Source organism: Entelurus aequoreus, linkage group LG21 (genome assembly GCF_033978785.1).
Source record: "Entelurus aequoreus isolate RoL-2023_Sb linkage group LG21, RoL_Eaeq_v1.1, whole genome shotgun sequence".
NCBI classification, from domain to species: domain Eukaryota; kingdom Metazoa; phylum Chordata; class Actinopteri; order Syngnathiformes; family Syngnathidae; genus Entelurus; species Entelurus aequoreus.
Window position 1 is genome coordinate 32,042,780 of NC_084751.1, and position 24,120 is coordinate 32,066,899.

Genomic DNA, 24,120 nt, shown 5'->3' on the forward strand with positions numbered 1-24,120 from the left:
TGTGTAGACAGAAAAGGGAGAATGGATGCATTTTGGTCTAAAAACTGACGATAAAGGTGACTATATAACACTGAAGTGCCCTCAGGAAGAGGTGCTTAAAGACATGGCTAGCAGCTAACATCCATCTGGAGTCGGCAGTGTTTTAGCTACTTCTAAATCACTAATCCTCGCCTCCATGGTGACGAATAAAATACGTTTCTTACAAGTATCATCTCTGCAGGACGAGGAATAGCTAAACATGCTTCATTACACACGTTAGTGATAACTCAATGACGACAACCTTCTTCTTTTTATACGTATACTTTACTGAGGGAACACCATAACAAACCGGCCACTGCCGTTCACATAACAGACTAAACACCGGAGCCAGCGCATAGAGCAATGCATGCTGGGAATTACCGTAAATACACTAAAAGTGTGTACCATAATAATGCGCAATGCAAAAACAGAACATTTACAATCTCCCACTTTTTCTTTTTAGTTTTTTTTAACACAAAAAATCAGTCTATTATTAATGTCCATAAGTATGAAAATGTAAGAACATGGTGATCAACAAAAAAACTTATACAAAAAAAAACTGTCCACAAAAGAATAGTCTCTATTCCAGTTTCCACTCTCCAACACTGAGTGCCTTTAGGAGCTGAAGTGCGGATGCACCTCGTTTTGTCAAACAGTCAGCTAGCTGCTCTACAGTAGGTGCCCAGAGAATCTGTTGAATTATTTTACACTGAAGAAGTTCTTTGATGCCACTTATTTCAAGGCGGAGCCTTTTCTCTGTCACTGACTTAGTAGACTTGATGGCGTCTGCAAGGGAGTGGTTATCAGTGACACACACTATTGGTAAGACATGTTGTGATACATTCCCTGTGGTAAGTTCTGCATGAAGGTCAGATAAAGAAATGGTACTGTCAACAGCATCGGCAAGGGCAAGAGTTTCTCCAGCAAGAGTGCTCCGTACGACTCTTCTGATCTTTTTTGACTGCCAATACACAGGGGAGAATCTTCCTTCCTCACCAATCAGCAGAATGAGATGTCCCCCTTGAGTGCCTCCATCTGTAAGGTTTCCCAGCGAGGCGTCGCAGAACACTACTAGCTTTAGAGAACTGTCTTTTCCCAGGTTCTGAAACTTCAGTGTCACATGTTCTGATTTCAATTTTCTCACCACCTTGTTTGTGTCATGTAAAGTCTGCACAGTAGCATGTTTTATGTTAGCTGCAAGGACACATGTATCAAACATAATATCCGGTCTACTTTGTCTGGCAACCCACAGAAGTTGACCTATTTTTGATCTCAGGTCATCAATTTCACTTTCAGTCAAAAGAGCATCCCGTCTCATGGCTCTGGAGATGTCTATGTGAATTGGCTGGAGATTCTGTATGTAATTGTCTTGATGCATACATGTTACTCCATTTGCAGTGACATACTCCATGCCTACATAGCGAAAGCTGTCATGTTCTTCTCTGCCCACTTGAAAGGCAGATTGCAGGTGAGGGATTATAGTTGTTGTGAAAATCTGTGAACCACCCCGGATGAAATCATCAACATGACAAGCAAGCAACCCAGACACATTACAATCTTTATCCAACCAATAAAATATAGCAGGGTCAATTTGTGACATCTTTCCTCCAGTTTGCAACATTGTTTCTTTAACCCTATTGTACCAGTACAGTGATGCATCATTTAGTCCATAAACACATTTGTTTAGCTTCCATAGAGTTCCCTCACTCTTGGCTTCAGGTGGTGGACGAACATAGATGTCTCGGGATAACTCATTTCCTTGAAGGAATGCTGACTTAATGTCCATAGAGTGGGGTGTCCATCGGTTTTGACATATCACAGACATGAGTAGTCTAAGAGACTCTGAGGCACATGTTGGCGAGTCTTTTGGGAGATCTTTTGTGTTTAGCTCTTCAAATCCTCTCGCCACTAGCCTTGCTTTTGGAACTATGCCGTCTGGTGTGTCTTTGAGTGTACACACCCATCTTGTGGAAATGCATTTTTGTCCCATGTTTTTACTTCATCAAACACACCGTGTTTCTCCCAGTTACTGATTTCAGTAAGTTTAGCTGATTCAAATGACACATCCTTTGTAACAAGTACATCCTCGTGATCAGATGGCTGTTCCACCCTGTCCAATGACTGAATCTGCAGTGTGTCAACCTGTGAAAGGTCAGATGACCTTGTTGTGCCAGTGAGGTTAACTGGCTCAATGTACTCCAGATTGTACCAGTTCTTGTGTTTTCCAGTTGCCTTTCCCGCTCGACCTAGCACTTTTGCTGTGTGTGAAATTCCAGTGTCTCTTTCCACATACTTAATGAATTGTCCTGCTTTTAGATTCATACTACGGTCTGTTCTTATAATAGAAGGTTGTCTGTCAGATGGATCATTATCTTGCTCATTGCTGTCTCTGTCATTATTAGAGCTCCCTGCCGCATTCTCTGTCTAAGGCACACTGTCTCCATCACTAGATACAGTATTGGGTAGATCTTCAACATGTTCAATACCACATTTTGCTGCATTAAGTTCTGTCTGGCTTTCTTGGCTGTCACGAGACGTGTCAGTGTAGTGATCTGTGGCCTTGCGCAGTCTACAGCGATGCACCACGACATAGGAGCCTCCATCTCTAACAAATATTACCACCCCAGGGCCTTTCCATTCATTGCAGTCCATTCTTTTGTAGTACACTTTATCTCCAGTTTCGTAGTATTCATCTGTGCTGCGAAGCTGTGTGCGCAGAGCTCTCCTGATTCTCTCAGAGCACTCTGCCTCAGTAAACGCTGTCCTTGCTTCATGTAATGCTGAAATGTGCTGTCCTACCCATTTACTCATGGTAGTGCCCTCCAGGGCAGGTGGTTTATCAACCAGCACAGAAGGTAGGTTCGGGTTTTGTCCAAACACCAGCTGGTATGGACTAAATCCATGCACATTGTGCATTGTATTCTTTGCCATCAAGGCCCAATCTAAGGCTGTTTTCCAGTCACAAACACTGCTTTTCTTCACTTTTAACAGGATCTCTGTAAGGGTCTGGTTATGTCTTTCCATCAATCCATTACTCCATGGACTGTAGGCAGCAGTGGTTTTCACTTCAATATTAAAGTTCTCAGCCATGTCCCTCATTTCCTCGTTATTGAATTCACCTCCATTGTCACAAAAAATCTTAGATGGGGCTCCATGAACACTCACCCAGGAATGAATAAAGTGCCTCACAATTTCACTGGATTTTTTTGTTGTAACAATGCTACCAGCACTGAACCTGGTGAAGTGATCAATCATGTGGAGGTACCACACATTTGGTTCTAGCTCGTGTAGATCTAATGCCACAGTTTCATTGTATGTTGAAGCCATTGGTAGACCAACTGATGGCTTTGGTTTGGGCTTGTTGTACTTGAGACATGTTTCACAGCTACTTACGATGTCATTCAGAATAGTAACACTCTCATCATCATTACTTCCAGCACTAATTAGTAATTTTTTGAGTTTATCAACTGAGGCATGTCCAAACTGCTTGTGAAGTTTCACCAATACTTTGAGTTTTTCATCTTTACTCATGCCATCTCTTATGGCCGGAACTTCATCAGTTTGGGGTTCATTCTCATGGGTGGCTGTGCAATCTCTGTCCACTATGTTTACACAGTAGTGTCCTGAGGATGTAATCTCAAGAGGCACTGGTTTCTGAAACATTGTGGCTTTATCATAATCAATGTCAAGCACTGCTTTTGCCCTCTTAAGTGACGTTTTACTTAGTAGTAAAGGAATGTTCACTGAGACCACCTCAGTCTCTATGTGGCACCTGGTTTGTCCTATTTTTGCTGGGACTTTTACTTTTTTTTATGGAATGAACAACTTGTCCATCACCAAACTTAAAAGCTCTTCTACTCTGTGTATTTTCAATTTTTTTCTTGTCACTCTCCTTCAGTGTATGAATGTAATTCTCCAGCCATTTTTCACCACAGACTGTTCTGGTGCATGCAGTGTCAATTACAGCTGAACCTAAGGCGTCTACCATGAATATTTCAGCATCAGAAACTGACTCTTTAGAAAACAATGTAACATTGCACTCTTCAATTGTCTCTGTCTCTGCATTTTCCTCTGTCATTTTTACATGTTCAGCCTTATTTGGGCAGTCCTTAGCCCAGTGAAATGTACTCTGGCAGATAGCGCACTTAGATCTTCTGCCAAACCTATCCAGTGGGTTTGAGCCAGTCAATGGCGCCCTCTTTTGGTCGGGTTGGGAACGAAATTTCCTTCCGTCTCTTTTCCTTTGATCCACATAAAAAGCAACATCTTCGCGCATGTGAATTCCCCCGCTGCATGTGGGCGGCTGCACATTGTCTCCAAAAATCATTTTTAAAGCTGACTTCATGCTTGCAAATGTAAGTGTTGAACAAGCTGTAAGCGCAAGCTGTTTATCTTTAACATCGAGACTGGCTGTATCCAACAACTTGAATGCCAAAACAGCGTCGGGAAGAACCATGTCAAATTTGCGCATTTTGTTGTACCTCTGCTCGAACTGAACGATGTAATCCACCATGGAAACTTCGTTTTCTCTCCGAATCTTGTCAAAGTCCGTGTATGCATCATAAGCTCTGTCCTTTTCTTCTTTTAAGAATACATTATCCAATGCCTTTACAAGGGTCTTCATCCCGTCATCTTTGTTCAAATCATCCGCAGGTATTTCCAAAGCTGTATCTCTAGCTCTCCCCCTCAGTGAGAGAGCAACAGCTAATGCTTGTTTCTCCTTATCCAGATCGGTAACACGTATCCACATTTCAACATAATTTTTCCAGCTCTCATATGACTTCTTTTCTTCAAACGCAGGAGGGACTCTGTAGTTAGCGTTGTTAGACATCCTCTGCTACCATTGATAACTCAATGACGACAACCTTCTTCTTTTTATACGTATACTTTACTGAGGGAACACCATAACAAACCGGCCACTGCCGTTCACATAACCGACTAAACACCGGAGCCCGCGCATAGAGCAATGCATGCTGGGAATTACCGTAAATACACTAAAAGAGTGTACCATAATAATGCGCAATGCAAAAAACAGAACATTTACAGTTAGCAGAGAAATTAGTTTGTTTGCTTGCTTACTTACTACTAAAAAAAGTTGTCTAGTATGTTCACTATTGCATTTAAGGCCAAAATTGTTCTTCAATTGCAATAAGAAACATATGTTTAATTTACCGTAAGAGTCTTGGTTAAAATAAAGCCAATAATGCCATTTTTTGTGGTGCCCTTTATTTAGAAATGTATCGAAACAAATTTTGGTGCCGGTACCAAAATATTGGTATTGGGACAACCCTACTTACAACACATCATCTGCTTTTGGTGCCGGTACCAAAATATTGGTATTGGGACAACCCTACTTACAACACATCATCTGCTTTTGGTGCCGGTACCAAAATATTGGTATTGGGACAACCCTACTTACAACACATTATCTGCTTTTGTTGTAACAACATCATCGATATAACATTAATCTACAAACAGCGGTTGCAACTTGAGAGGCTCCCTATTTTATTGACTGCTTCAAGTTGCCTCTTTACTCTTCAAGCTCAGAACAACAGCACAGCACACTTCTCCCCTTCATAATACCGTAATAGCACTGTGCGCCACACGGTCTAACTGCGCTAACAAAATAAAGGTTTCAAAAAAGTACCTTACACAACAAGCATGATGTACTTGAAGCACTTTTTGATACATTTATACAATTATTATGCTTAGACCTAAAATACTGGTCAAAATTGTCAAAAGATGTATTGTACCAATAAGTGTAGACTTTTGCATTTAACTAACAGGCTAACATTTTATTACATTTTATTTGACACAAAAAGCACACACTATGGTGGTAAAATAAGAGTAAAAGGTAAAAAACCTGAATTTAAAACTAACTGGAAATACTTAATTGTATAGTTTTTTTTATTGTTATTTAAATTAATTGTTATTGCTGTTGCTATTATTTTACTTGTTGTGGTTTATTCGCTATTAATTTATATCCAGGTTTTTGTTTTACTTTATTGAAAGTTGAGTTTTGGTGCTACAATAAAGACTCATGTTTTCAAATTAATGTTTAATCGTGATTACACTATCACTCAAAATAATCGTGATTTTTTTTTTTGTCATGATCGTCCAGCCGTATCTTCAAAGCCAAACAGGACATAAAAGTCCTTATGTTTTTGAAGGCCGCAAAAACTTTTGTATTCGTATTTTTTTTTACTTTCTTTGCTCACATTTTAAAAATTTCCGTCCTGAATAAACATGTAATGTTTTTATTTAAATTCTAACCTTTTTTGAAGGCCTTTTGATCAGATAATGTCCCAGGTTTTAATTAGTAAAATAACTCATGTTGTGCAAATTTATATTAATTGAAAGCTGTGACATCATGTGATCAAAAAGCCCTTCAAAGGGTTAAAATAATAACATCACATTTTTGATTTGGTATTTTTGTTAGAGCTCAAGAGGTTTGAGTAAAGTAAGTAAAAGAATATGTATCCAAAATATGTTTATGCCCTTTGAAAAAAGGACTTTTGTGTCCTGTTTGGCTTTATGCATTGTGGAATAACTGCAAGTGTATCGTACACTGGTGAAAGAAATGGACATTTTAAAATTTAACGTGAATAAAACTTTCTTTGGATAAATCCTGTATAATGGAGCGACAACAAAAATGATGGCCCAAAATTTACTGAAAGGACAAAAAATAGCCTTTAATGAATTTATATTATTTTAGATTTTGTTGAGGGCCAATAAAAAAACAGCTTCAGGCACTTTGGACACCCCTTGTCTAATATAATATGTTTCTTTGTGGTAAAGTACAACGATCCAGACAAGTACAGTTTGAATTATTTAGGAGTCTTATTGCTTTTTATTCTGAACCTTAGTCGAATATAACTGTAAAGGAGCGACTGGCCAAGTTCAACTGCGTACATGCATGTATTTATATAAACTGAGGTTCATCGAAAAAAACATGAATTGTAATGATCACAAACTTTGTGTCTTGTACAGGTCTACGAGGAACGCACATGCAGCATGCGTACGACTTTTACAAACCTAACCTGATGTCGGAGTATCCTGTGGTGGATGGCAAGCTATCCATTGAGTGTTACCTGAGTGCCTTGGACCGCTGTTACTCGCTCTACCGAAATAAGATCCATGCTCAGTGGCAAAGAGGTTAGTTGGAAAAAGTAACTGAAATGGACTGAGTGATACGGTGAAAGTTTCTGCCTCACAGGCTGGAGGTTGTGAGTTTTAATCTAGTCTCTGACCTCTCTGGGGGGGTTAGCACCTTCCACAGTTCTGTCAACATACATGTTTTTCCAGACTGCAAAACTGTGAATGTGATGTTTATGGATGTTCTCATTCATCCAGGTAATTGTATTCTCAGAAGATTCAATCGATTGCAACTGGACTGTTTGGTTTGTTTTAGAAGACGTTTCGTCTCTCATCTGAGCTTCATCAGTTCATGCTCATAGACTTAGATAGGTCAGATCTAGTCTAGCGATTGGTGCCAAAACCCCAAATATTTATACTCCAACACCAGGAGAGTGTGCCTGGGCAAGGATGGTTCCACCCTATCGTAGTGAGAAAAACAACTGTTGAGATGCAAACGAGCAATCTTGATGCAAACGACTGTCGTTAAAGTGTAATTTCCCTTTGTTGCATTGAGGTATTGTTTGGCAGATTGGTCGCTGTGGATCCACCACTATCGGCCTAAAATGGTCCGACTCAATAACGTTAGCATTCCATTCAGTTGTAAACAAATGACAAAAAGGAGCATCTTTGACCAATATTTCTAACTCCTGTTATTTGTTGGAGGCTAAATTGCAGAATACATGTGGGAGATAGGTGGTGTTGCAGACCACATCTTCTGTTCAAGGAGCTTAGGTTCTACCCGCGTTCTTCGATTGAACAGTCATAGGCTAGGACTTCCTTTAAAGATTTGACAACATTTAGTTTGCATAGGTCACAGGCAGAGTCAGTATTGGTCTCAATCAGCGAGCTATGACTGCATGAAATAATTATTATTTTATCTTATAGTCCAGTGGTTCTCAACCTTTTTTCAGTGATGTACCCCCCTGTGAACATTTTTTTAATTCAAGTACCCCCTAATAAGAGCAAAGCATTTTTGGTTGAAAAAAAGAGATAAAGAAGCACTATGTCATCAGTTTCTGATTTATTAAATTGCATAACAGTGCAAAATATTGCTCATTTGTAGTGGTCTTTCTTGAACTATTTGCAAAAAAATATATAAAAATAACTAAAAACTTGTTGAAAAATAAACAAGTGATTGAATTATAAATAAAGATTTCTACACATAGAAGTAATCATCAACTTAAAGTGCCCTCTTTGGGGATTGTAATAGAGATCCATCTGGATTCATGAACTTAATTCTAAACATTTCTTCACAAAAAAAGAAATCTTTAAGATCAATATTTATGGAACATGTCCACAAAAAATCTAGCTGTCAACACTGAATATTGCATTGTTGCATTGTACTGAATGGAACAGCCTACTTGATTTAATGTTCAGTTTATGAACTTACATTGATATTTTGTTGAAGTATTATTCAATAAATATATTTATAAAGGATTTTTGAATTGTTGCTATTTTTAGAATATTTTAAAAACATCTCACGTACCCCTTGGCATACCTTCAAGTACCCCCAAGGGTACGCGCACCACCATTTGAAAACCACTGTTATAGTCCATGCAAAACAAAGTCGATCAGGGCCATACAACTTCATGGTCGCACGAAGGTGGGGGCGTGTCCAAGGGATGATAGTGTAGGTGGTTTTGGCACAACACAGCCTTTTTGGAGCCATTCGTTGATAAGAGGGGGTTGTGTTTGTCATTAAAATTTGTTTTGAAGTTTGTGGGGGGGTTTATCTGTTTTGGCCCTGCAATGAGGTGGCGGCTTGTCCAAGGTGTACACCGCCTTCCGCCCAAATGCAGCAGGGATAGACTCCAGTACCCCCGCGACCCCGAGAGGGTCACACGGTACAAAATGGATGCATGGATGGGACACAGAGAGTCAACATTATAATAGCCATAACAATTTCATGGTGTTTTCACAATAAGAAGGCCTTGCTCGGAGTCAGTCTGACACATGAATTTGTGCTCAGACAGAGCAAAGGTTGAAAAGAAAGAGTGAACCTACGTGTAATGTATTTAAGTGTATATTTGCTACAATATTCTACAGATGATTTTTCAACCTTGATGCAGATGGCTTCCCTCACTCCTCTTTCGTACCATTCATCCTCCCTGTCCAGAATTTGTACGTTTTTGTTCTTAGAGGAGTGCTGTTTCTCCTTGAGGTGCAGGTAGACAGCTGAATTCTGGCCTAAAGAGTTCACCCATCTATGCTTTGCCATACATCAGCTTAGTGGTTGTTTTGTTTCCCCAATATAGTGCATTCATCATTTAACTGGATAGCATACACCAGATTGTTTTTGTGGGTGTGTGTCTGGTCATTGGGATGCACTAGTCTCTGTCTCAGGGTGTTGCCTAGTTTGAAGTGTACTTGGATATTGTGTTGGTAAAAAATTATTTTGAGTTTACAGACACATCTGATACATATGGAATGACAATATTTTTGCGTTTGTCACCTGATGTCCAGTGATGTTACTGCTTTCCTCTCCTCAAAGGAGAGGTTTGGGGCTTGGCATTAGAGCTGTCGTCACTTTCAGCCGAGTTTGCTCACTTTCAGTTTCTGTTAGGTTGTTTTTCCATAATGGCTGATTCTGTTGCTGTGATCATATCAACTGTAGGAACCTGATGTGGAGTCATGTCAAAGTTCAACCCTTTCGCCAATACATATTTTTCTGGTTGGGTAAGATTTCTGCTGGACAAATTCTTTACCCATCTATTGTGTAATTCATTATCAATTGAGTTTTTTGCCTCTAAGTAAATGCTTGCGATGTGGAGGTGTTACTACTAAGTTGTAATGTTTGAAACCGTTGTTTTTCTCACTACGATAGGGAGGAACTATCTTTGCCCAGGCTCACCCTCCTAATGTTGGAGTATTAATATTTGGGGTTTTGGCACCATCAGCGAGAATAAATCTGACCAATCCAAGTCTAAGACTAGATCTGACCAATCAAAGTCTATGAGCATGAACTAATGAAGCCTACTTGGATGAGAGGCGAAACCTCTTTTAAGACAAACCAAACAGTCCAGTTGCGATCGATTGAAGGGTCTGAGAATGTGAATGTGATTGCTTTGTTGATTCGGAGTACAGTATTGTTTAGTAATGTTACATTGTCTTGTATTGTTGTAATCATATATAGTAACATTTCTGCTTGGTATCAAATTGTGTAAAAGACAATATACAATATAAATAATATACATTTGGCCGGTGATAGAGCTTTTTAATAATATTGTGATAATGCATGTTGATGACTAGGGATGTAACGATAAACGGTATAATGATAAACCTCTGTAAAACTTCCCACGGTTAATATTACAGTTTTGCTGCTCAGTGGTCTTGTGTTTAGAGTGTTCACCCTGAGATCGGTAGGTCGTGAGTTCAAACCCCAGCCGAGTCATACCAAAGACTATAATAAATATGGGACCCATTACATCCCTGCTTGGCACTCAGCATCAAGGGTTGGAATTGGGGGTTAAATCACCAAATGATTCCAGAGTGCAGCCACCGTTGCTGCTCACTGCTCCCTTCACCTCCCAGGGGGTCGAACAAGGGTATGGGTCAAATGCAGAGAGTAATTTCACCACACCTAGTGTGTGTGACTATCAGTGGTACTTTAACTTTAACTTTAACTCGATTTTAAATTATGTTAAAACCATGATTGTTTACACTGATAAACTCACGGTCCGGTGACACTGCTCGTTTACTGGAGAAGCAAGTGAGCGCTATCCAAGGCTAGCTATAAGCATGTAACTGTCTGAGCAACTAAGATATTTAATTATGCACATTAAACCTACAAGCTGTGCTCACTTAGACAGAGAGATCGATATGTACTCGAAGCAATATGACAACCGGAAGTGAATTTGCATGACATCACATAAAGCGGAAGTGACTCACCCAACATGTTTTTTTCTTTATAATAAAAAAAACACAAAAAAAATTTACACATTAAAACGGAAGAAGATACACATCTGAATTTACACATTCAAGTAACAATAATATGGCTCTTAAGTAGCCAGAACAATATTATAATATAATATTTATTTTGCCAAGAAAGTATATTGTGTGGCTTTAAATTTATTGCACTTTAATTTTTTGAATAAAACTTTTAGGTTTTTTTTATTTAATCTTTATTTAGTCAGGAAAGTCCCATTTAGATTAAAGAACCTTCTCTTTCAAGGGAGTCCTGGCCAAGAGGCAGCAAAAAATACAGATACATACTAATACATGTCATACACATTAACAGTTACCATTTTTAAAAACGTTATCTCAAGTGCTCTCAATCTGGATTTAAAAGCGTTAAACAAAATAAGTTTGGTTATTTTCCAGTCTTTTTCAGTGAGAGCCAACACTCCTCTATGTGATTAAGTTAAAAATGTAGGAGAGCAGTAGACCAAGCATGACCTTTATAAATAAAAGTATACCAATGACCCAGCCTCCTGGAGGACAAAGAAGGCCATCCCACTCAGGAATACAGCTCACAATGATGGGTCAAGGCCCTACTGTTTGTAATGAACCCCAGAGAAGATATATAGTGTCAATCTGAAGTAGACATTTCATAAAGCTTGGTTATAAATGTGTATGATTACTTTTTGAGCACATTCAATAATGCGATAATAATGATAATTGTAATAATTTTAGTGACAATAACCGTGATATGAAGTTTTCATAGCGTTACATTCCTATTGATGACATATTCTTGCTATGTCCCACAAGTTTCACAACAACAAGCAAATTATCGCGTCCTCAACGCAATGTAGCGTTGCCGTTAGCTCAGCGGCTAACTAATCCTCACCTCCATGCAACAAATAAGTTAGTAATAATTAGTTTCTTACAAGGACGAGGAATGGCTAAACATGCTACACTACACACCAGAAGAGATTTCATAAGTGTTCAAAACGTGCATTGCCTGTGACACGGTACATGTCAAGTCGTGCCTATTAATTTCCAATTTTAGATTACTTCAACAAGAATTGCCAAAATTATTGGCCTGCGAAATGTCCAATTGTTTGGGAAACCCTGAATATTTTTACTGCAAGAAGCTGCAGTATATATCACAATATAGATTTTAGGCCATATCCCCCATCCTTGGTATCGAGTTAGATTGATAAGCTTATGGCTGCAGGCTGTGTTGTGGTTTGCTCAGGTGATAACAGGAAATTCTACAAACAAAGTATAAAAAAGTAGCTTGTCTTATCTACTTGTCTTTATTTATGTATTTTACTGGGAAGACCAAGTGTTTCTAAACAGGACACTTTAACCATGTAAGAGGCTTCTTAAGCTCTAGCTTCTCCTTGGCACTATATGTACTGTTGCAGCCCTAGTGTTCAGTAAGATGTACATAATTCCATGAATTGGGATATACAGGGGCATCTTAAAAATATATAATATGGTCCAAAATGTATTTGATTTCAGAAGTTTAATTCAGACTAGAGTGTGAAGCAGCAGCTTACAATATTTTTTACATTTTATCAATCAATCAATGTTTATTTATATAGCCCTAAATCACAACAAGTGTCTCAAAGGGCTGTTTTATGAGGTTGTGAACAGCTGTAAGCGATAACCATCAAAATGAAGAAATCCCTTCTTAAAATATTTGAAAGAAGTGTGCAGTGAATCAATAGAATATAAGATTTTGAGTTTTTAAATTGAACTTCTAGTAAATTAACTTTTATTGGTATTCTAATTCAGATGCACTCATGTTTTGTTTTTCAGTGTTGAAACCTGTTTTTTATTTTCTCAAACCAGCAAAAAAAGACAAAAAAATCAAGTAGTTTTTGCTTTCTTCTTTGACAGAGAGTGTGGACAAGCAATTCTCTTTGGAGGACTTTGGCTTTCTTGTCTTTCACTCGCCATATTGCAAGCTGGTGCAGAAGTCTTTGGCTAGACTGATGCTGAACGACTTCCTGAGCCATCCTAGCCCCAACACTGACACGGGACCCTTTAGTGGCCTTGATGCTTTCAGGTGAGCACTGTTTACTCCACTTTTTATTTGACCCCTTATTTCGCAAAGCTATTATTTTCAAGCCAAATCTACTGTAAATACAATACACTATTATCAATACACTTTTCACTAAGGCGGCAGGACTATTAGTAGTGCATGTGTGTAGCCTTGCTGTTACCCATCACATTTACTTTTCAGGGCATTCAATAGATCGCAACTGGACTAAATCAAAGTTTTGGCACCAACTACTAGACTAGATCTTACCTATCTAAGTATATGAGCATGAACTGATGAAGCCTACTTGCATGAGAGGCGAAGACAAACCAAACGGTCTAGATGCGATCGATTGAAGGCCCTGAGAATACAATGACCTGGATGAATGGGAACATCCAAAGACGCATGACATTTACACAACTATTTGAAGTGTTATACTTAAGCATGAAAAGAACACGTGTAACAAATCATTTCAAATAGCTTCATTTGGTATGGTCACCAGTCATCTAAAAAAAACTCCTCCTGATTTTGATTTTTGTGACACATTGACAATCATTAGGTTTGTTTTTATATGTTCTCATCATGAATGTGATGTATTTTCCTTATTTGCTTCGTTTAGAGATGTGAAGCCAGAAGAGACCTACTTTGACCGTGATGTTGAGAAGGCCTTTATGAAGGCCAGTACAGACCTGTTTGAAAGAAAAACCAAACTGTCCTTGCTCATCTCCAACCAGAATGGAAACATGTACACTCCCTCAGTGTACGGCTGCCTGGCATCAATCATTGCACAGTAAGTCTTTGCTTGAAATACATCATTCTACAACGTCCGGTTGAAGCCTTCGCACTGGCTCAATCACTCGGCGGAAAACAGACTAATAGATCAGGGGTGTCAAACTCATTTTAACTCCGGGGGCTTCATTGCGGAAAATATATTCCCATGTGGGCTGGACTGGTAAAATCATTGCATTAGACTTAAAAATAGAGACGACTTCAGATTGTTTTCTTTGTTTTACTTTGGCCAAAAATAGAACAAGCACATTCTGAAAATGTACACATTACAAATAATTCTCTTGGCAAAACACTTCAAGTTAGTTGAAATTTCTAAGGAAAAAATTGGTGCTGTGAATGAATAACACAATAAACTTAGACTTTGTCTCAGTATATTCACAAAGCCAATAAACTTTAAACACTTCCTGCTAGCATTTTCATGTTGGTAGTTCACCGTTAAATACGTGAACCGAGTGTGTCCTCAAACTACCACATTAGTGAAATCCGCAACTGCCACAACACATTCTACGCAAGTTACGTGACGCAAAGGTATACATAAGGCTCTTGATTGCCCGTCACTACAATTTGAAATATAATCGATAAACATTAAATATTAAAAGTATGTGAACCATTCCTACCTTGTTTACTTCCCGGACCTCCTAAAAGGTTTGTAATCCTTCAGAAATATCTAGCCATCCATCCATTTTCTATCGATGTCCCTTGTGTGAGGCATGTGGTCAGTTCTAACTTTGGTGGACTTTGCCTATTAGATTTGGATGGCACTCGAATTTCTAAAACCGTGGTCTAAAAAATTTGGGGGGAATCTTAGGGCCACCTGAATTAAGGACATTTTTGGCGTACCACTGGATGGAGCCCGAGTGGTACATGTACCATAGTTAAAAAAAACACTGCTTCAAACCCGCTCCACCCCACATGCCACCCCACTGGTCTGATTTTAGGGGTGGCACGTGTCACCCCTGGCCACACCCTAGACACGCCACTGAAGCAGGCCTGATAGAAAGCACTCACAATTAAAGTAAGGCTCCACTCTTCAAACTAGCTTGATGCTTATTATTTGTTAATATACATTGGTTATCGGATAAGCAATATGCATGCTACTGATTAGCATTAGCGATTTACCAACAGCTACACAGTAAGCACACATCAGCTTCATGAACGTGTTTACATGTACAGTTGTCAAACAAGAACTTATAATTTTGTGTTCCAGACACACATCATCACAGTTGGCAGGTCAGAGGATTGGGCTCTTCTCTTATGGATCAGGATGTGCAGCAACGTTATATTCTCTCAGGGTCTCACAAGATCACACACCTGGTAAGTGGCCTGCAATCACACTTGTGCTCAGAAGTTGACACACTCATTGTAGGCATAATTGTCATCTTCATATGTTTTTTTGCACTTTCACATTTTGTTGATCCAAAGAGTGCTTCAAACCATCTCATGATGCCAAATAAACTTTCTAGATGCACTCAATCATGGGCACTGATGACAAGTTCATTATAAAGTTAAGACTTTCTGCAACCTTCCACACCACTTGTTAGATTTAGGTTTATGTATGGTTTATGGATGTTCCAATCAGGGGTCCATGCTGATACCGATTATCCATGATTATGGTGTTATATTTGTTTCATAATTTTGAGGTCGCAAAGGCAGATTTTGACGGAAATTTTTTTTGCAAGTTCAGACATTATATTTTTTAAATAAATTAAACTCAAGCGAAAAATTTAAATGTTTGAGCAGACATAATTGTGTTTTGTACACAATAAAAGTGTTTGCATGTTTGCTAGTTTCCATATTAACATTCAATAATTACTGTTTTCTGCACAGTCCAAAAGATGCGCTCTCTTGCACCCCCTCTGTTCCGCTTTCTCCACCTCACCCCTCTGCGCATTCAGATTTATTTTTTTCTACTCTCGCTCAGATTTCTGCTTTGACATTTCAGCAATAAGATTTTTTTAGGATGAAGGAGATACATATTATTTCAGCATACTTATGTGTTCGCAGAAAATGTGTCCCTATGCAGTCATAAGTACAAAACAAAATGAACAGATTATCAAAATTATTTATTTGGGTATAAATGTTACAGGTTACATTACCAGCAACATATTTGACAATCAAGGCATGAACGTAACAATCCACATTTTGTATCCTATCACTAATCGGCAGCGTAAGTACGCAGTGCCCTAACACGGAAATGTTGCCCCTAAACACGGTACATAGCTCCGTCCCCTCTGAAGTCATGCGCTATTGGGACATCCACTGGACAGAAAATATGTTTATTTAATTCATGAATTTCTGCTTATTTTTATTTTAATACTTAGCAAACTCATCTCGCTGGCAGGACAAAACATGTTCGCGGGTGGGCTGTACATTTGACACCACTACTGTAGACACTAGAGTGGCACAAAAAATCAAACATTCTGTGTTAACATGAACTTTGGCAGAGCACGATGAATTTCCATTTAAACCAGCAATGTGTGAATGCCCCTTTCTGCTGCAACACTGTTCCATCTACACTTTTTAAACTTTACTAAGCACTTATTTCTTGGTGTTTTTGTCAAGTTCCTTTAGCGTTTAGCTGAGCTATTATCATGCCTGCTCCTGCTTTGCTCTATGTGTTTAATGTGTTTAGCCTCATTTCTTCAGTGATAATGCTATTTATTATGATACTAAGGTACCTAGAAATGCAGTTTATTTTCCATAATTGTGGTGATTATTATTAACCTAGGGGAGTGTCTCCACACTGTCTCTGGAGCCACATAGTAAGTTGCTAGCTCCATAGTCTGGATATAGTTCACCTTGTATGAATAATTTTAAAATTGAATTAAATTAATTTAAACGTGTCCACCAAATTCTTATTTAAAAAAAAAAAAATTGTATTACCTTTCAAAAAGAATGGTTCAATAAATCATGAAGTATTTCAAGGAATATGAAATTCATGGCCATGAGTGTACAGTACATCTGGAAAGTATTCATTTTCTTAAACAAATCATTTTTCACTTCAAACAGCCCATAATGAAAACCTAAAATAAGTTGCAAGTATTCACAGCCTTTGAAGAACTGTTACATCAAATATGTGACATGCACATGCACTGTGCGTAAACTATATCAATTGTGTGACGAAATTAAAACCTAGAGAATAGTAGAAACTGAATATTTTTGTGTGACTTGATTTCAGGTTCAGCTCTTGACAAACTTCTTTGTAGCATGAGTGACCTAAAGAGCAGACTGGAGTCCAGGAAGAAGGTTTCACCTGCTGTGTTCTCTGAAAACATGATGCTTCGAGAGCAGACCCATCACCTCGGTAAGATGTTTTTCCATGTCACTTACAACAGAGGAACCTTGCATACTTAGTATCTGTGCAAAACATGCTTTTCTATGCATCCAAGTTCTTCTTGGACGTATGCACTTTGATTGGGAGTGGTCTTTTTGTGCAGTCAACAATAAGTTCACAAGAGAAGATGAAGCCAGAGCGAGAGGGCTGCGTCTTATCCAATCTTTACATCATCAATTAGACCATTTCATAATAAATAAGCCAACATTTCTTCAAGTGTAAGATCAAATGGAACTTTCTAGAAGAAGACACTTTTAAACCGTGACATGGTGCCATAGCCAATCCCTGTTGGGTAGAAATTTATCAAACAAACCCTAAACCTAATTTTTTTATTACATTTGAATAGGGATGTCGCTTATTTGTTATCATGGTTATTGTGATCAAAATTATCACGGTTATCATTATCGCGGTATTTTTTAATGTCCTTAAAATTTTAAAGAAGTACTTATGCTAAAAAAAAATTGCCAAGTTTTATTTAAAAAAACAGACAACCCATCCAAAATTATTTCCTTTGTCGAAGAAACATTATTGTGGATTAAAAAAAATGTTTCATGGACCTCAAATATAAACTGAATGTGCATATGGAAACACAAGCATTATAAACAAAGTAATATGGCAGAAAGAAAAATAACATAAATAAATAAAATGAATGTGAAAATTGTGAAAGATAGCACTTTGTGGACATAACAGATTAAAACAAATGTAAGAATTATGCAAAGTGGCACTTAATGGCCAAAGGACGTAATTGCACTTTTTGTCCATACAGATAAAATTGTGTTCATGTATGAGATCAAAATAATAAGTAAGATCATTTTTTTATCAATATTGAAATCATGATTATTTGATTATGTTGGTTAAAACAGAGTTGGGATGTGGTCTGAACGCAACAGCATCATGTAGTTTGTAATGTTTAATAAAAAGGCTATACATGTTATTCATATATTTAAAGACAAAAAAAGTGTTTTTTTGTTCATTAATAATATCAATGTGTCATCTTTTTCTCATTACATGATGCCTTTATCTCTATTTTTAAAATTTTGATAGATGTAGTTTTAAAGTTATGTACATTTATATGTACATATAAATGTACATATAAATGTACATAACAGATCCATTAAGAGTTTTAGCAGAACTATGTTGTATAGGAATTAACTATACAAAATAACTCTGACATTAAAAAACACAAGTCATTTAAAAAAACATGGTGTTTACTTTTTGATATAAATACAAAACAAATAGCAGTTTGGCTAATAAAAAAAAGTCTAATAAACAAGCTTTGTTCTTCTCTAACACCAAGTTTGGTCAACAAAAATAAAGAGGAATGATACCTCTCGCATCGAATACACAATCTTTACAACCTGCGTTCAATTCGATTAGATTACAAAACATTATAGCTAGTATTTATTTCAGCACTGATAACGTTTGCAGTTAGATAAAATTAATTTTGCATCGGGGGGCTTCGCCTGCGGCCCCTGGACCCTGACTACTAGGCTTTTTGAGTTTCAAAAGTTGGCAGGAATGAAAAGGCATCAGTAAATGACGTTTTTTCTGTAATAAAAAATGTAAACGATATTACAAACCGTCTGGAATTTTACCGCGATTTATCATTATGCCGTTTACCGTTATATCCCTACATATGAATAAGAATGGACTGAAAACCAAACAATTAATTCACTACAGTAGATGAAAATACATACAATTTTCTTCCTGGTTTATAGCTTTGGTAGGCAGGTAAGACTTTGATCGACGAATGTTTGAGCGCCGCATACACCGCTGTAGTGCGATTGCTCCTCCACAGTTACTTTTAGAATGTGCACATGTAACCAACACAGAGACAAACACTAGCACACAACATACCTGACTGTTGTGCGATCGCTCCTCCAAAGTTACGTTTGGAATGTGCATATGTGACCAACACAGAGACAAACGGGTGCACACAATGTAGCTGACTGTAGTGCGATCGCCCCTCCAAAGTTACTTTTGGGATGTGCACGTGTAACCAACACCGAGACAAACAGGTGCACACAATGTAGCTGACTCTAGTGCGATCGCTCCTCCAAAGTTACTTTTGGGATGTTCATGTGTAACCAACACCGAGACAAACGGGTGCACACAATGTAGCTGACTGTAGTGCGATCACAGTTACTTTTGACAAACTTTGATCATAAAAAGCAATAGAAGGACTTATCAACATGTCTAACAATTTCTCACCAGCTCTCAATTTTATCTTAGGAGGAGTGATCACAATAATTAAATGACACCTCTTCATTTGACTTTTTTGATAATTATTTGAAATACAACTGGTGGAGCGATTGTAATACAGTCATTTACGCTTCACAAATGTATGTGTGCACAGGTTAATGTCTGTGATTCTCAACCCAATAAACACCTCCAGCACATATAGTGTGCACGTTCATGTGCTCATCCCAAATATAACTAGAGATGAGTGATAGAACTACAATTTGCTACACTGCGTGCATGCCACTCATAGTCAGCCCAATACAACACATGCTGTACATGTGCATGTGGGCATCCCAATGCAAATGCATTAGCGTTGACTGCGCGCATGTGTCTGTTTATGTTGGTGGTTGTTAGCTTATTACCTTTTTAAAGATTTGCATTTAAACATGATAATAAAAGCTAATATTAAATAAGGAATAAGAAAACTGGTTTGGTCGAACATAAAGCAAGAAGACATTTTCTTCTTTATCTTCAACATTTTCCGTCTTTTAGGATAGCGTTCATGTCTCGCAACTAGAGATGTCCGATAATATCAGACTGCCGATATTATCGGCCGATAAATGCTTTAAAATGTAATATCGGAAATGATCGGTATCAGTTTCAAAAAGTAAAATTTAGGACTTTTTAAAACGCCGCTGTACACGGACGTAGGGAGAAGTACAGTGCAGTTGCGTCTACCAGTCATACTTGCCAACCCTCCCGATTTTCCCGGGAGACTCTCAAATTTCAGTGCCACTCCTGAAAATCTCCTGGGGCAACCATTCTCCCGAATTTCTCCCGGTTTCCACCCAGACAACAATATTAGGGGCGTGCCTGAAAGGCACTGCCTTTGCGTGCCGGCCCGGTCACATAATACCTACGGCTTTTCACACACACACACACAAGTGAATGCAAGGCATACTTGGTCAACAGCCAAACAGGTCACACTGAGGGTGACCGTATAAACAACTTTAATACTGTTACAAATATGCGCCACATGTGAACCCACACCAAACAAGAATGACAAACACATTTCGGGAGAACATCTGCACCGTAACACAACATAAAAACAACAGAACAAATACCCAGAACCCCTTGCAGCACTAACTCTTCCGGGACGCTACAATATACACCCCCCGCTGCCCCCTACCCCCACCTCAAGCCAGCCCCCCCCAACCCCGCCCACCTTACCTTACCAAAATTCCAAGCTGCTGTTTTGAGGCATGTTAAAAAAAATAATGCACTTTGTGACTTCAATAATAAATATGGCAGTGCCATGTTGGCATTTTTTTTCATAACTTGAGTTGATTTATTTTGGAAAACTTTGTTACATTGTTTAATGCATCCAGCGGGGCATCACAACAAAATTAGGCATAATAATGTGTTAATCCCACGACTGTATATATCGGTATCGGTTGATATCGGAATCGGTAATTAAGAGTTGGACCATATCGGATATCGGCAAAAAAGCCATTATCGGACATCTCTACTCGCAACCATCGCTATTCTCTTCATAGCATGACTTACGTGTTTTTTTCTTGTAGCCGGCTACATCCCTCAAGGCTGCGTGGAGGATTTGTTTCCAGGAACGTGGTACTTGACGCGGGTGGACGACAAACACCGCAGAGAATATGCCAGAAGACCTGCGGACGACAACCTGCCTTCGGAGTCTGACCGTGTTCACTGCTGCGACGCTCAGCAGGTATAGCTTTCTTCTTCTCACATCGTCAACAGTACTCTGGCTATGCATTCACCTGCTAAATATCTATGGAAGGAGTCCATTTATCACAGAAAACCAATCTCAATTAATCGTTTTCACATTAAACCCAAGAAGAAAATAAATTGGCAAAGTTAAGTGAATTATATTTATATAGCGCTTTTTCTCTAGTGACTCAAAGCGCTTCACACAGTGAAACCCACTATCTAAGTTACATTTAAACCAGTGTGGGTGGCACTGGGAGCAGGTGGGTAAAGTGTCTTGCCCAAGGACACAACGGCAGTGACCAGGATGGCGGAAGCGGGGATCGAACCTGCAACCCTCAAGTTGCTGGCACGACCACTCTACCAACTGAGCTATACCGCCCTTAACACTCGTTAACACAAGTGTTAACAAAGGTTTCCTTTCACGGCACTATTTTTATATGCAGTATTTTTTACACACATTTATTAACTTTTTAATGTGCGCCCTGCCCTGTGTGACCATCTGTCCATACGGTAGCGGTGCAAAAGCAGCGGCGTTAAGAGATGTCCGATAATATCGGTGTGCCGATATTATCGGTCGATAAATGCTTTGAAATGTAATATCGGAAATTATCGGTTTCAAAAAGTAAAATGTATGACTTGTTAAAACGCCGCTGTACGGAGTGGTACACGGTTGTAGGGAGAAGTACAGAGCGCCAATAAACCTTGAAGGCACTGCCTTTGCGTGCCGGCCTAATCAAATAATATCTACGGCTTTTCACACACACAAGTGAATGCAAGGCATACTTGGTCAACAGCCATACAGGTCACACTGAGGGTGACCATATAAACAACTTTAACACTGTTACAAATATGCGCCACACTGTGAACGCACACCAAACAAGAATGACAAACACATTTCGGGAGAACATCCGCACCGTAACACAACAGAACAAATACCCAGAACCCCTTGCAGCACTAACTCTTCCGGGACGCTACAATATACACCCCCCGCTAACACCCCCCCCCACCCCCTTTCCGATTTGTATATTTTCATAATCGTGAGAAGCCATTATCGAAATAAAAATGTGTTTAATTCTCAAGCTTTTTCCTCAACTCACAATTATTTTTAAAATGCAATCAATCATGACTTCATCAAGCAGTTAGTTTATTTGTATGAATATTGACTTTGTGTAACATGCTATGTCCTTCCAGCACATCTCAAGCCCAGCCAAGAAGATTCCGCATATTCCCGTCGCCACCGCCACAAATGACAGCGCCATCAACAACTGACCGCACGCAGCTCTTCTCCGAGGCATTTGCTGGTCTGGAGACAAGTACAAGGGCTGCAAAGGTCAACGTATGGTTTGGAACTTGAGGACAGCCTTTAGAAACTGCTACTGCAACCTCATCATGACTACAAACTCTAAAGCACAGCAATACAAGCCTTTGTGCTGCAATAAATATCAAGCAGTTATGAAAAAGAGAAGGAATCTTACTCCTGTTGTCAAAGCAAGGAGTGTCGCTCTCATCCCTATAAACTGTAACCCACAGCCAAGATAGTATCAGTCCCCTATTTTTTAGTTTCACCACCATCAATCAAATAATACATTCCAACATGCATTCTTTCCTTTTCTAGATTTCAAATAAAAAGTAATTAGATATCACTTAAATGCTAGGAAAGGACATAATCTTTGACAGTATCTGTCTGCACTTGTTTTTAACTTTTATTGTCCGATTGACACTTACAAGTGGAATTAGTCCATCATTGATTGCATGTACTCCTGCCACAATCATAATGCCTTTAGTGGTGTGTAATGGTATTGCAGCATCACTCTTTCCTAATAAGGGCACGCTTCCTGTTCCAATCACAATGCAAGACATCGAACTTCTGCGTCAAGAACCTTATTGTTTTTTACACTAAACACTTCGCCAACAAAACATTTTATTTGAAAACAAATTTTCAAGTGTCTACAAATGTAAACTTCGATCCAGTTTGTACATTGAAAATAGTAAATAATAGTTGCTAAATTAGCAAATTTGTGTAAGACCTCAAAATATATCTCAATTATTTTATTTTTACAACATGCCGAGGGTCACACTGCAGACAAGTACAACAGTCAGAATTTAAGGACTGAATGTAGTAAAGTAACGTTTATTATTGGTTAAAGTACAGTATTAATAGTCCAAGCGTGTAGTCCAGTTCTCCATCTCTACTGAACAATAAAGTCACACTGCTTTCATTGTATCCACCTTTGTTTACGTATTTCACCGGGAAGGCCAAGTGTTCCCAAACAGGAGAACTTAACCACAGAAGAGGCTTTTCAAGTTCTGGCTTCTCCTTGGCACCATGGCTAGCAATGACTCCTGCTAGCCTAAGACTGGACTGTATTTGTTTACCTAGTAGACCCTCACTATGGTGTATGTGTGTGTGGGAAATCGGTATGCCCATGAAGGCGAAAGTACAGGAAAAAGTACACTTGGCATTAGAAGTAATACAGAAGGTGTTGTCATGTGCTGATGAGGTCCTGGCATTTTGTTTTATAGCGTTGTCTTCCTTTTACTGTGCTCCAGTTGTTTGCTGGAAGAAGTAGAGCTCATGAAAAAGCATGGCTAAGATAAGTCTTAAACTACGTTGCAGTGGATGATTCTTATTCAGCCTGCTTGCTGTTTAGCCTTACAAGATCCTTCAAGTATAAAAACGGTTTGTCTTGATGTACCCTCAGAGTTGCCGCCTCCGCACACACACCAGCATCAAACGTGTGTGTGTCCACTTTGCAGTCTCACCACTTGAAATGTAAATGTACAGTATAAACTGTCAATGTATTTATGCTGTGTACATAAGAGTGCGTGGATGATTCTTCGTTTAATCCTCCCTCATTTGTGTAAATCCGAACCAATCAATACATTTATATTCAACATTTGATGTGTTTGTGTTGTTTTCTCCCACCACTTTTCAATTGTACAATTCAAATAGAATTTGCTTTACTTCTTTTGATTTACTTTTTTTTTT

At 38.7% G+C, this 24,120-nt stretch overlaps 1 protein-coding gene across 1 annotated transcript in view; it reads left to right on the top strand.

Annotated features, from left to right (window-relative positions):
- Window positions 1-24,120, top strand: part of hmgcs1 (3-hydroxy-3-methylglutaryl-CoA synthase 1 (soluble)) — a 39,303-nt gene extending 15,183 nt beyond the window's left edge. Inside the window, exons 4-10 of the mRNA XM_062031490.1 lie at window positions 7,009-7,173; window positions 12,943-13,111; window positions 13,704-13,874; window positions 15,081-15,187; window positions 17,052-17,177; window positions 20,972-21,129; window positions 22,323-24,120. Coding sequence (XP_061887474.1) covers window positions 7,009-7,173; window positions 12,943-13,111; window positions 13,704-13,874; window positions 15,081-15,187; window positions 17,052-17,177; window positions 20,972-21,129; window positions 22,323-22,400 — 974 coding nt within the window. The 3' untranslated portion in view covers window positions 22,401-24,120. The remainder of the gene's footprint in view (window positions 1-7,008; window positions 7,174-12,942; window positions 13,112-13,703; window positions 13,875-15,080; window positions 15,188-17,051; window positions 17,178-20,971; window positions 21,130-22,322) is intronic.